The sequence below is a fragment of the Vigna umbellata genome, chromosome 3 (assembly GCF_029865625.1).
Source record: "Vigna umbellata cultivar VRB3 chromosome 3, Vumbellata_1.0, whole genome shotgun sequence".
NCBI classification, from domain to species: domain Eukaryota; kingdom Viridiplantae; phylum Streptophyta; class Magnoliopsida; order Fabales; family Fabaceae; genus Vigna; species Vigna umbellata.
In genome coordinates, this window is record NC_142167.1 from 39,706,548 (window position 1) to 39,719,939 (window position 13,392).

The 13,392-nt window shown below is 35.2% G+C and overlaps 2 protein-coding genes across 2 annotated transcripts; one reads left to right on the plus strand and one right to left on the minus strand.

Moving 5' to 3' along the window:
* The first annotated feature begins 3,094 nt into the window (after positions 1 to 3,094).
* Positions 3,095 to 9,512, plus strand: LOC148202466 (protein IQ-DOMAIN 10-like). Its single transcript, XM_088110138.1, has 5 exons — positions 3,095 to 3,208; positions 3,353 to 3,529; positions 4,038 to 4,280; positions 4,395 to 4,508; positions 7,122 to 9,512. The coding sequence occupies exons 1-5, from the start codon at positions 3,110 to 3,112 to the stop codon at positions 7,377 to 7,379; spliced, it is 891 nt and encodes a 296-aa protein (XP_087966264.1). The 5' UTR covers positions 3,095 to 3,109; the 3' UTR covers positions 7,380 to 9,512.
* On the minus strand, positions 9,291 to 11,976 carry LOC148202467 (transcription factor TCP3-like). The gene is made up of 2 exons (XM_088110137.1): positions 9,784 to 11,976; positions 9,291 to 9,692 (listed from the first exon to the last, which is right to left on the minus strand). The coding sequence occupies exon 1, from the start codon at positions 10,973 to 10,975 to the stop codon at positions 9,824 to 9,826; it is 1,152 nt and encodes a 383-aa protein (XP_087966263.1). The 5' UTR covers positions 10,976 to 11,976; the 3' UTR covers positions 9,291 to 9,692; positions 9,784 to 9,823.
* Positions 11,977 to 13,392: the final 1,416 nt, after the last annotated feature.

Sequence of the window (13,392 nt, forward strand, 5' to 3'; positions counted from 1 at the left end):
TCTATATTATGTTTTGCAAAGAATATTCTCTAATCTTACTACCAAGAAGGTTTAATAAGAAGAGTTAATATAAAAAAACCATTTGATGAGTATCTTAAAGTTTCTTAATGGAAGACATTTACAAGAAAACCTATTAAACCTAAGGCTAATAAGATTGAAAACGAGGAAACACTAAAAAAAAAGAAAAATCTACTAATTTTTTACACATATATAAAATTAATATATAAAAAAATTCTAATTTTAGCATATTTTAGATATTCCCAACAAAATCTTATATACATTTGAAAAGATTTTGACACCTTCCCATGTATATCTAAAGATTCGCAACTAAGACTTTGATAATATATTTCAATAATCAATATTCAACATTTAGATCAATATTAACACTAGTACAATAAGAGGCTATGGCACCGGTTATTTTAGTCTATAGACACCGGTTCCTGACCCGAAGCATATACAAACGAGGTAAAAGGTCCACACTTTTATGCTTCGGTTATATAACCGAGTTAAAATAATATAGGAATAGAACTCGGTTCCTTTGAACCGAGGTAGTATGCTCTTCGGATATAGGAGGATTTCGCAACCAAAAATAAGCACTTCCATTATGTGGTGAATCAGCAACTCCATATCAAAGAATAATTAATTGGTTTTTTAAGAGGCAGAGATTCTGCTTCAGGTTCAGAATATGTTTCAAGAGCCACAAGATTTTTGACCCGGTCACACTAAAATTAATATTGTCTCCAAGCACACTTTCTGCATCCTTCGTTTGTGAGAACATTGCACCAAGCCATATCTTTTCTCTTTTCTCTGTGGAACTCAAATTGAAGACATCCATATAAACAACTGGTTAGTTTCCTTTGTTGCTTTTCTAATCAAACCTCCCACAAAACCAGCACATGATATCATATCATTCAGCAACATTTGATAACACAACAATTGATGTCAATAATTCAACTTCTTCAAGATCTCTAGCACACACAAAAGACAAACAACCATCAAGAAGAAAAAGCTGCAGAAAAATAGAAAATAAGAGTGTCCCTGCCACCCCAACCGTTGCAGGCCCACCGCCCCTCCACCTCCTGCCCCCGCCACCCCGACGAAGCCTTCACCGGCTTCTGTCCCTCATGCCTCTGCGAACGCCTCGCCCTCCTCGACCCGAACAACAACAGCAAACCCGCCACTGCCCGCAAACCTCCATCCACCGCCGCCGCCACCCTTCAAGCCCTCTTCCGCCCACCCTCCTTCACGGAGCTACGCCGGACAAAGTCATTTTCCGCCTCCAAAATCGAACCTTTCTCTACCTCCTTCGAACCTCATCGCAAATACTGCGACGTTCGCCTCCGCAACACTCTCTCCGACGTTCGCATCCGCAGCCCACGCGAACCAGATCCGCCATCCTTTGGCGATAAAGAACAGATCTCCAACCTCCTCTGCCGCGAGATGAAAACAGCGAACAGCCACCACTGTCACAAGCTCTGAAGGATCTCGCCGTCACAGTCGACGTTGCGGGTCGCCGCTGCTGCGCGAACTCGAAACCCCCATGGATACAGCGAACAACCACCACTGTTACAAGCTCTCAAGGATCTCGCCGTCACAGTCGACGTTGCGGGTCGCCGCTGCTGCGCGAACTCGAAACCCCCATGGGTAGCACCTCTGCCGTTGTGCCGCCATCCGTTGGACGAGAGATGAAGAACCTAATAGAGGTGAAGAATAGGGTTTGCACGAAGAAGAGAAACCGTGAATGGATGTGGGAGGAAAGTCTCGAGAGATAACCTATACACGAAGATTATGCCTCGGTTAAAATGCAAATCGAAACATAAATTCCCAAATGACATCGGTTCGTAAAAGACCGAAGCAGTAGGGCTTGTCGCATAGGGTTTTATGCTTCAATTTCATAAATAACCGAGACCGTATAGCGCATAGGCTTCGGTTCTTACTGAACCGAGGCGTATAAATTCATTTTAATTACAAGAATGCCACTTTATTTTAATATGCTTCGGGTTTTTGAAAACCGAAGCATATTAGGCGCGTTAAAAAACTATTTTTTTACTAGTGTAAACATTTGTATTCACATTTTTTGTTAATTTATATATTTAATAGATTTGTTTAAATACAATTATCTATATTATTATTTTCTACATTTAATTTGGGTAATTTGTAGTTTTAATGGAAATAATGTTGGAAGAGTAATATAGATTACGAATTGACGGGAAAGACAAAGAAAAAGCATAATTATATTATCAAGTAGTTGAAATATGTTTAGTTATTTTTAGTGGATGGATAATTACTTCCACTATATTTTTTACAGTTGTTTTAAATCCGTAAGATGATAATGTAATTCAAAATTATATAATTTTTTAATATAATTAAAAATAAAAGATATATGTACACAAAAAAGAAATATCATTATGTATAGTTAGTATAGTTGTCTTAGCTGAATTCAAATAACTTAAATGCGGAGTTATACATATATTTTGTTGAGACTATCCTTCGTAAGAACTTATATCAAAATTAAAAAAAAAAAAACTCTCAGATATGCCATAATGAGGTCTCATGATCGATATTAATAATTAATGAAACTAGTAGATACTTGGTAATTATATTATAAAAAGAAGGAAATATGTTATTGAATAGTGACAAGGCAAGCATATCTTTAACTTTTGTTACTTAGATATGATTTTAGATATCATTGTGAGTTCATTTTCAGAAAGTACACATTGGATATATGTGACTAGCTTCTGTTACCTTTCTGGAGACTCCTGATCTTCCATGAGATTAAACATCTGCTTCACTGTGGTTGATTTGTCACTTTCCTATGAACTCTCTGGGGTTTGTCTTGAATGAAAAAACTGTTATATATAAACTGCTTTTTTACCTTTCATCCTCTATAAACAACCTTTTCTTTTCTTCTCGTATTGGTATGTTCCCTTCTCTTTTCATTATTTAGTTCTGCATGTTCTTCTTGTTGTGGGGTTGGATACTTCTAATTTAGAACATACATGTTCTTTAGAAAAACAACATTATCAATTTGTATAACAGGATTAGGAATTATTATAGGAAATATAAAACCCTATTAGGGTTGCATGAGGATCAACAATCAATTGATAGAATGTTCTTTGCAGGTTTAGAAATTATGAGTCCAAAGAAATGGTTTAAGAGGATTGTTAAATTGAAGAAACGGAAGGAAGATAAATCGGAACAAGCTAAGGTATTTGTTTTTTGTTTTTTGTTTTTTGTGATCATAATATCATCAAAAAAAATCATTCATAAATAATTAGTTTAATGTGTTTTCAAGATAGCATTGTTGATATATATGTTGGTTTTGAATTCTCTCTGCCACACTATTGAGTAGGTGCAATTCGCCCCTGAAAACTTAGATGAGTCCTCCGAAGAAAAGCAAGACGAAACTCTTGAAGAGTCAAATAGCATTCCTAATGAAAATTTGGTGGTGCTAGAAAAGACAGTTCCCAGCAGGTTCATGGAAGATATTGCTGCTACTCGGATTCAAAATGCATTTCGTGCATTTCTGGTACAATATTTTATACTAATTTAAAGAAAAAAAAAATATATATATATATATATATATATATATATATATAGATTCACAGTATCCTCTCTGAAATCTATCAACTCTCCCTTTGCTCCCACCAAATCATTATTTGGATTACTTTGATCTATCTTTTGAATTATCATGTAATCAGGTATATTTGCCTGCTAAAGTGATAATTAATCATTCTTAGTTTTTAATTTATCAAAGGCAGTATCATCCATTTCCTCATTAAACAGATCTCTATTCATTTTGTTTCTGGTATAAGTTTTCTCTATTCCTTTTACTGCTAACCATTTTGGTATATGATAAACATCCTCATGGTGACTACTGAGAAAAAAATCAAATCTGCACAATACTGTTGAAATCCTGTTGCATTAATCTTTTACAAAGATTATGAAAAAAAAATCAATGATTGGAACCATCTTCCTAGCACAATACTGCTATCTTAAGCCAAAATTTTACTAAGCCCTCTTCTTTGTCTATGTAGGCAAGAAGAACATTGCACCAGCTAAGAGATACTGCACTAAAGTATATTGCACCATCGAAGGTAGAATTGAAACTTGAGGCTGCCAAAGAACAGGCAGTGACTGCACTAACCTATATACATACTTGGAGCAGAATACAGGAACAGATTAAAGCTCGAAGACTCTATATGCTAACAGAAGCAAGGATTAAACAAAAGAAATTAGAAAACCAGCTAAAACTTGCAGCTAAGATTCATCAGCTTCAGGTATATTTATTACTACTGTCACCTTGATAATGTTTCTTGCTTTCAACTTTTGTTGTCGAAATCATGTGATTCTGTTGATGAAGAAAATATGTTTTGTTGGTAAATGTATGGCAGGTGGGATGGTGTGGAGGTTCTGACACAATGGAAGAGATACTTTTGAGGATACATCAGAGAGAAGAAGCAGCAGTCAAACGAGAGCGAGCTATGGCATATGCCTTCTCTCATCAGGTACACAAATTTGAACATTTTATGGTTTTTTCAGTGGGAACATGGAGCACTACAAAAATGACGTATTTTAGAAGGGGTTTTTTACCGAGGGTTTTGAAAGCCTTGGATAATTTTCGACAGATTTTCTAAAACCGCAGTTATGTTTTGTCCCTCGAGGGACAAACAAATCAGGATTGTCTTCATTTAATGACAAAAGGTACTTTTGATCTAGAGTTTATATAGGGTCAATCACCATATTTAAAAATTTAAACTATTATTTATTTTGGAGTTGTAATTCCTTTCATAATTTTGTTTCTGAAGAACTTTTTAGAGGATTGAAAGAATATGGTAAATTTAAATTATCTTTATTAATGTTTTTAATGACACTTTAGTGTAAAATCTAAGTTTGAAGATATGATGCATTATTAGTACAAAAGGTTCTGTTACCAACCAATTATATATTCGGTGTGACTTTTAAGTATTTTACAATAAAAGTAAACTAACTTGATGTTGTTACTTAATTTATGACGGTATAAAGTCTTTTACACTATTTAATATAATCTACATTACCTTTTAATGTAAAGCACCTATCAAATTAAATGTATCAAATAAATAATATTAAGAGTTTTTTTACCTCAAATCCATTAAGATAATAAGATTAATATAAAAGTTTAAAGCGAATAATGAATAAAATGAGATGATTAACTATAAAACTATTGTCATGATAGATTTAAAGTTGAAACACTTTTAATTTAAATTGAAATATATTATAATGTTTCTAATTTTACTCATCAATAATATAGGTATTAATTAGGTCAAATTATTATATGACTCAACTTAACTCAATCCAACATAATTAGATTGGATTAATGGAATCACTCTTGTATAAGTTGAACAATAAGTTAACATGGATGTGTGGTTTCTTTTTGCACCTCTTTTTTTCTTCCTACTATGTAGAAAGATAAAATGTATTTATGTATTGCTTAGATTTTTTTCATGTTTTAGATTGTAGAATCTAAAATGAAATTCAAAATTAGATAATCTAGAATATAATTCTAAATTTGAAAATATATTTTAAATTATACTATTCAAAATATATGTTTTTTAAATGTATTTCATATTATAGAATTTGAAATATATTTTTTGGATTAAAAAATTGAAGAGGTGAAGATAAACATTCTAACATTTTATTATAATTTTAATGAGGAATAATTTAATATTTATAAGTATTATTGAGTGTAAGAAGAGAAGTGGGAGGTGCAGGGCTAGAAGATTATAGGATTGTCCAAATCTTACCAAACTCTACCACCCCTAGCCATCCAAATATGAAATTGACGTCATTTTTTAGTTTATAAATATTATATATACTTGCAAATTCTACACATTACAAAATAATTAATAACATTCCTAATTAAAAATTATCAATCATCACCTATCTAAACGCAATTCTTCATTTTTACTTTTATTATTATATTTACAGATTTCAATTTTCAACATAAAAACCCCAAAATTACTCTTCCAAGATTATAAGAAGATTTTATTAAAAAGAAAAAAGAAAACTCCAAAATAAACATATAGATTTTCAAGTGGCTACTATTTGTTCCACTACACTACAGCTGCACCCCTAGCATAGTCCGTTATTTAAACCTCTGCTATGCCTAATTTAATCATCTTTAAAGTTATCAACAAATATCTGCATAAGTATTTATAAGAGAAGAAAAAAAAAAGAATTTTTCCCATACCTATATCATTTTTATAGAAACTTTATTATAATTCTAATTTAGAATATTTTATTTTATTTTTTCTTTTATAAAGCAATTTTTTTTCACTTAGGTGTGTTCTATCGTTTTTAAACAACTCTTATAAGTTTGCTCGTAAGATTCCAAGTTTTCTATTTTTTATTTAATTTTTGAAAATTTAAATCGTTATTTTAATTACCATAATTAAATATCGATTTAATTTTGGTGTTCTAAAATGTATTATTGGTTTTAAAAATTTATTTTTTATTTTTAAAGGTTATTGTTTTATGCAACACTCATAATTTAATTTAAAGACTTTCATCATCACACCATATTAATATATTGTAACATGAGCATAATATTAGAAATTAAGTATAAGTTAAAAGTTTTACAATAAGTAAAAATCAGAAAATTAAGTAACATAAAAGAAGAAAAAAACATCTACGAACATTAAATCTCAATATTTTTGTGTTTAAGATAGTATTAAGTTTTTTTATATAGACAATTCATATTTTAGAAGTAGTAAATTTTTCTAGTCTACCTCAAGAGAAAGACCCAACAGTGATATCTGGTTTTATTTTATCAACAAACATATTCCACATTGATTATAAATGAAAAAAATCAAGTAACATAAAAAAAAAAAAAATAAACTACAAAGTCTTAGATTTTTTTCATTGAAAAGGATGTTTAATCTCTTTTTCCTAAGAAAATTTCAACATTTGCGTGTTTCTTACATGAACTAGATCTAAATTTAAATTGGTCGGAATTTTTTTGATGTTAAACGTTCTTCATCCATTTTTATTTTTATTTTTATTTTCTCTTTATATTAAAGTCAAACATTTTTTGTTTTCCTTTATGAAAAGTAAAAAATTTGACCCCACACAGCATATTTCAGTGGAGGCCCAATTGCAGGCAGTATTTGGGCCAGGCTATCTACAGCGTTGGCAAAGAAAGCTGGGGTTGGAGCTGGAAGGAGAGATGGGTAGCAGCTCGTCCATGGCAAATCCGGGTTCGTTTTCCTGACCCCATCACAACGAAAACCACTGACAGCAAAGTCCCATTGTCTAATTCTGAGTTGTCAAATACAAAGGAAACTCCGAAAGGGAAAGAAAACAACATTCCAGATCTGTCTAACAACAATCTAGCCAAATAACCCACGCTGTCTCTTCTGTCATCTCTGCTCATTAATCAATTTCATCGCCTCCCATTTCTAAACCACCCTTATCACTGTATTTTTTTCTTTTTTTCCTTCATTTCACCCTTTTTCATATTACGTTATTTTATGATTAATGGATTATGGATTTTGGATTTTGGAGTGTTAATATAACATTGATAATGTCTAATATGATTTTTAAAACCTTGAATTAGGTTAAAATAACATTTTCGGACCATTCTGTAAAACTTGTTTTTTGAAAGTTGGCCAAAACAAACTCTACGGTCATGTAGTACTACTGATACACGACTTAGATCAGATAAAGTTTATCTTTTTCTTAGAAGATAAAACACCCAATTGTCATATTTCAGTAGCTGTGGTTTCTCTGATTTGGAGCGGCGTAATTAAGTCTCTTGTGCATTAATTTAATACGATCGGATGATGATTTCCAGTGGTTTAACTTAAGAAAAACATGGCGGTGAATCTCTGTGGTGTCATATTCATTAAATACTTGCCACTTTCCACATATAGTAACATGAGTTGTATGATGTACGATGAGTTGATGACCCACTACAATGTTGTTTTTGATGTAATCAACCGACTAGCAGCCGCATTAAGAAGGGAAAAACAATTGCACGAGAGGCAAAAGTTGTGTTTTTTTATTATGATATTTTAGATTACCCCTTGAAGAAGGTGGTTAAAAACATTAGGAAAGATCTTTTGAGGTTTGTGAGATTTGCTTGGTTGGAAGGTAGGGGACCACAGACAGGTGTAGAAGTATGACACTTTAGTGGTACCATGAGAGTGAACTCTTTCATAATTGAGCTTGGTTGTGCTCATCAATCACCCTCTCCTTTTCATGGCTCCCCTGCAGATGTTGTTTTTTACTTTTCCCACTTGTTCTTACCTATTGGAATTTAACTACTCAAATCATGAGTCATGATGGACTTCTGCCATTACCTCATGTTACTGTTGTAAGGCTGAAAACCCAAAAGAAAACACCTGATATTTTTCTAGAAGGAAAGATGTGTGGTTCAAAATTGGATGGTAGAAAACCTTGCTACTAGAATTTAAAGCTTCTTTTTTTTCATTTCACTCTCTGCATTAACTAAGCTGGTAGGTGAGTGGGTCATCAAAGATGACTTGCGGATGTTTTCCTTTATCACGTTAACTTTTATATTCCTAATCAAGCTTTCAGTCGCTGTCATAGCATACTAAACTAGCTGAAGAACCACAATTATGACATGTGAAAGGAAAAGCAGCAAACCATGCTGAATTTAGGATATTTGCCTTTTTACCAAGCTCGGAATCAAAATCAGCTTCAAGCAACCCTTTCTCCTTTGTCAACAGTTTATCTACTGTTCATCGATAATGACTTCTCAGTCAAATGCTCCCAAATTCGAAGCAAGACAGAGAAAGGTGTAATGGAGCTGTAGATTTCTTTCCAATTGTTTTTGAAGATGAGGAAGCTAGTGTCTAGTGACGGGTGGATGGTTGCACGAGAAAGTAGTAAAAAAAGGAACAAAACAACAATCATTCTAATGCAAAGAGAACCCTCTTTCGTTTCCTTCATATAACAACTTAGGAATCAATGAAACAGTAATCATGTTCCTACATTTCTTTTTCACTGCACTTTCTACAACCATCAGATTACAAGAAATAAGTGATACGATAGACAAATAGAAAGAAAAAAATAAATCTTAAAAAGTGTTGTGAGAAAATATGATTACTTCCAATAAAAGACCATCCTTTTTCTCTCATTTCAAACAACAGAACAACATTCACACTTACCATGCCAACAAATCCAAGCAAGATTCCTGTGTCGGCTTATTTTGTTTTACCCTGTTTTGTCATGGAGAGAACCCATTATTCTGCATCTGGGTCTGCACTAACTAGGAAATATACAACAACTAAGAGCAAGCTAGTTCTTTTATTCAGTGAGAATGTTTTTCATATCACTACAACAAAGTAGAAACGAAAGAAATACAGAGATGACGAAGTCACAAACAAAGGGAAAACATAGCAATAGCAATCATCAAATACAGATGAAACCAAAGAAACACAGCACTGCATGTCCTAGTTATTGAGCACGAAAAACACATAAAACATCAAAATACCGAGGGATGCGAAGACCTGAATATCTGTCTCAAATTTTCTTCATTCCCACGGCATAGGCCATTGACATCAACACATCTAGAGATCCAAACCCAACTCTCTTGAATTCCCTTTGCAGCTTGAAAATTCATTCAACCTAATATTCCAAAAGCATGTTCTCTTTATCAACTGAGTCATCTTCAGTGCAACCCACAAGCCCTAAAATAACATCAACAAAAAATACTGAGTAAGAGAAACGAAAAAGGAGGAATACTATTGAGATTTTAAGAATTGGGTCGTGAGAAAGAACCTCAGGAAGAACAAAGTTGGGATCTTTTGTGTTTTTGAAATCAATGACGAGAATCGGAGGAAGCAGAGGACGGCTTGTCGGATACGCCGTCGTGCTCCTCTTCACCCTGAATTCGTGCTGGAATGCGAAAGCCAGAGAATCCACCGCCGTTGGAGAAGCCTCCGGCGACGGAGCCCTGGTGGATCAGCGGCGAGAAGTAGTGATGGTTGTGATGGTGGTGATCGACCGAAGGGTCTATCCAAGCACGAACCGAAGGGGTGTTACTGGACTGAAGGGGTCCCCTCTGAGAAAAAAATTGGCCAAACGCCGGCGCCGGAGTGTTGAACACAAACCCACCGCCGTGGCCACTGTTGCCACCAAAGAGCAACCTGTGCTCCTCCGAGTGGTGGTTCTGGTGCTCCGACCAGGCGGAACCGCCGTCGAAGCCGAGCGCCGTTCCGGCGAATAGCACCGGCTCGTTGTGGCTCTGAGGCTGGTGCTGAAGCATGATAGGGTCCTGAAAGGACTGCAACGACAAACGCAGATCTTGCTGCCTCAAATCCGGTGGCGCCGGAGGGTAACTCTGAAACGACGTCGTGGTAGCTTCGACGGGAAAGAAAGTCTTGATTGTCTCAGCAATGTTATCAGTATCCAAAGACGGTGGCAGAAAACCAGGACCACTGTTGTACTTGCTGGTGCCAATGTTAGCATTTTCACTCTCCAACTGTTGGTGAGAGAATTGGTCCGGAACTCTGGTAGCGGCGACGACAACGTTGCTCTCGCCACGGTTGCCGAACGCTGTCGGGTCTTGTTCTACAGCGAGAGACTTGTTCTCGCGGAGGGCGATTTCCTCCTGCTGCGGCGGTTGCATTGACGTGGCCGTGGGGTTCCATGGAGGGAGCTCCGCGAGCTCGTCGATGGCGGTCTTGGCTTTTTTTATTAGCCAGTCCACCGCCTTGCTGGGGCGGTCATAGCCGAGGCGGTCCTGGACATCGTAGAATTGGATGGCCGTGTGAGCTGCCAGGCGCACCCGGCGGTCTCTGGGGCCTTTGGCAGTGCAGACCTTGCTGTGACGGTCCTTCCGCCCGGTGGAGCGGACAATGTGGCCGCCTTGAACCTCCACGATCTCGCCCCCGCCGCCGCCGGCTCTCATGGCCGATCTAGACGGAGTTGGTGCTTGGTGATGGAGATGGTGGTTCTGTGATTCCCCCATCTTTCTCGCATGTTCGGTTGAAGTAAGCGACGAAGGCGGTGGTGGAAGAGGAGGGAGGGAAGACCGTTTCTTCGGAAGTTGAAGTGGGTTTAAGAGCTCCGTGTCTAAACCTGTGTAAGACGGTTCTTCATCTTGTCGTTGTTGACGGTGTAGAAATCGGAGAGGATGAGGTTGCTGGTCTTGTTGGTTTTGGTTTCCTCCTTCTTCTTCCTCGGTTGTTACGTGGCCTGTGTTGAACACCAGATTTTGATGATGAGTCTGATGCTGAAGCTGAAGATGATGAAGATGCTGACGACGATGATGATGATGATGGAAATTCCTGTGAGGATCCAGAGTCAGACCCTTGCCGGTGTTGATGCTGGTGTTGGGATTTTCCTCTTCCAGCTTTTTACGAAGCTTTGCACTTATTCCTAATGGGTCGATGATGATTCTTTGCACTCCCAGCTTTGTTGGTCGTGCAACTGCCACAACTCTGAAACTGGCTTCTGTGTCTTCCAAAAAAAGTTCATGCCATTGAATTTTCCCACTTCCATCACCACAAAACTAAACCAAACCAAACTAAACTTAACCAAACCAACAATGTTATAGCAAGACCCTTTTCAGCCTAACCCATTTCTCTCTCTCTCTTTTCTTTTTTCTCTCTCTCCACACAGCACTTTTGCCTTTTTGCTAATTGAGCTCCTTTTTACGCTTATGTAATGTAGTAACGAGAGTGGAAGCAGAATAGGGTTGGGTTGGTTAATACCCTATTGGTCTTGGGCAAACGAGCTTAGGGAAGCACCCAAGCGGTGTCGTGTTGCAAAATTTTGAACAGATTTTCCTCCATATCTCAGCACATAGGGAGACAAGAGATAAGAGTTATAGGGAAGAGGAATTGATTCTGGCCCTATGGGAGGCCTTGTTGATGGCAGTGGTAAAGGTGACAGTGTTTGGTCGGAATGGAGCTGTTAAATATCCGTGACTGCATCCCTGCCCCTCTTTCAGACCTTGTTCTTATACCACACTACACTACACTACACTACACACCATTTCATATTACACACCTCTCCCTCTTCCACCCTCTTCCCGCTTTCACCATTTCACTCTTCACTTTCACTTTCTTTTTTCTTTTCCTTCTCTACATCAACATTTCTTCAAAATTACATTTACTCTTTTTTTTTTTTATTTACCGTCATCCAAATCACATGTTCAAAAATAACATCAATTTATTTTCTTTTTTTTAACATTGTCTTATATAAATTTAAACTCGATTTATTATTAATTGAGTAAATTCTTTATTAATATTTAATTTTAAATTTAAGATTTACATATCTCAATGTAAAAAATATGAATAATATAAATATACAGCATATAAATAAATATAAATCGTATTTTATTAATTCAGGAGATTAAGTCTATGTTTAATCAATATAACTTTTCTACGGATGTTTGTAGAAGCTTATATCTTCTAAAATATAAGATTAATAGTAACCTCTTGTCTTAATTACTAAAGAAAATAATTAAGATTAAGATTAAGATTAAAGTTAAAAAGATGGAAAAAAACAAAGTTGTGATTTGAAATTGAGAATTTTACTTGCAAGTTAGAAGTTAGAACCGTTGGTTTTATTAAATATATATTATGGTATGTTTGTCTAGATGCTCTTTGAGGGATAGATCCCTTACATGCCTCCACCACACCTTTCGAAAGGGACACCCTCGCACAGCTTTTCTGGTATCTCTTTCTCCCTTCTCTCTACCTTTATTGTTTCGCTTAAAACCAACATAACCATAACATGGATCCATAGATTTACTTCACCAAAACTACCACTCTCTTATCATTTCTTTTCTTTTGCATTATAGGATCAAACATCACAAAGTAAATAAATTTACAACAAAATATCTTTTTATTACTAATAATTTATTTTTAATTAAATACTTACGTTATAGTTCATTATATTGCGAGCATATGTGACATGAACATTTTATGTTTTAAAACGTTTTATGTATAAATAGTATATTTCGTATAATTAATTATATTAATTATGTAGTTTGTAACGTATTTCTTCATAAATATAGATGAAAATACAGGCTGTTTTTTCTTGTAAATTTTTTTTTTCATATATATCAATGAAAACAAATGATTTGGGAGAGAGCATCTTTCCATATTGTTTTTTTGGTTCTCTTCTTTCTTTTCTAGAACAACACTGCGTGCCAACGTTTTTGTATGTTGTCCTTTTCCTCATATAGTTAAATAATTTCACAGTTTTAAAAAATTATTTGAACTCGGCGATCATAAATATTTTTCGATCATAAATATTATTTTGTACCATACCTAAGAATAGTAACGATGAAAAAATCGTCTAGAGAATAGATTGTTTAGGTAATTCAGGTTTTGAAGTTTAACAAATAATATTAAATGAAATATTGTCATATGAAAA

Coding starts and splice junctions, on each gene's coding strand:
- LOC148202466 (XM_088110138.1), top strand. CDS start 3,110: ATGTTCTTTGCAGGTTTAGAAATTATGAGTCCAAAGAAATGGTTTAAG. Junction 4,281..4,394: donor CTAAGATTCATCAGCTTCAG/GTATATTTATTA, acceptor AATGTATGGCAG/GTGGGATGGTGTGGAGGTTC. Junction 4,509..7,121: donor CATATGCCTTCTCTCATCAG/GTACACAAATTT, acceptor AGCATATTTCAG/TGGAGGCCCAATTGCAGGCA.
- LOC148202467 (XM_088110137.1), bottom strand. CDS start 10,975: ATGGGGGAATCACAGAACCACCATCTCCATCACCAAGCACCAACTCCG.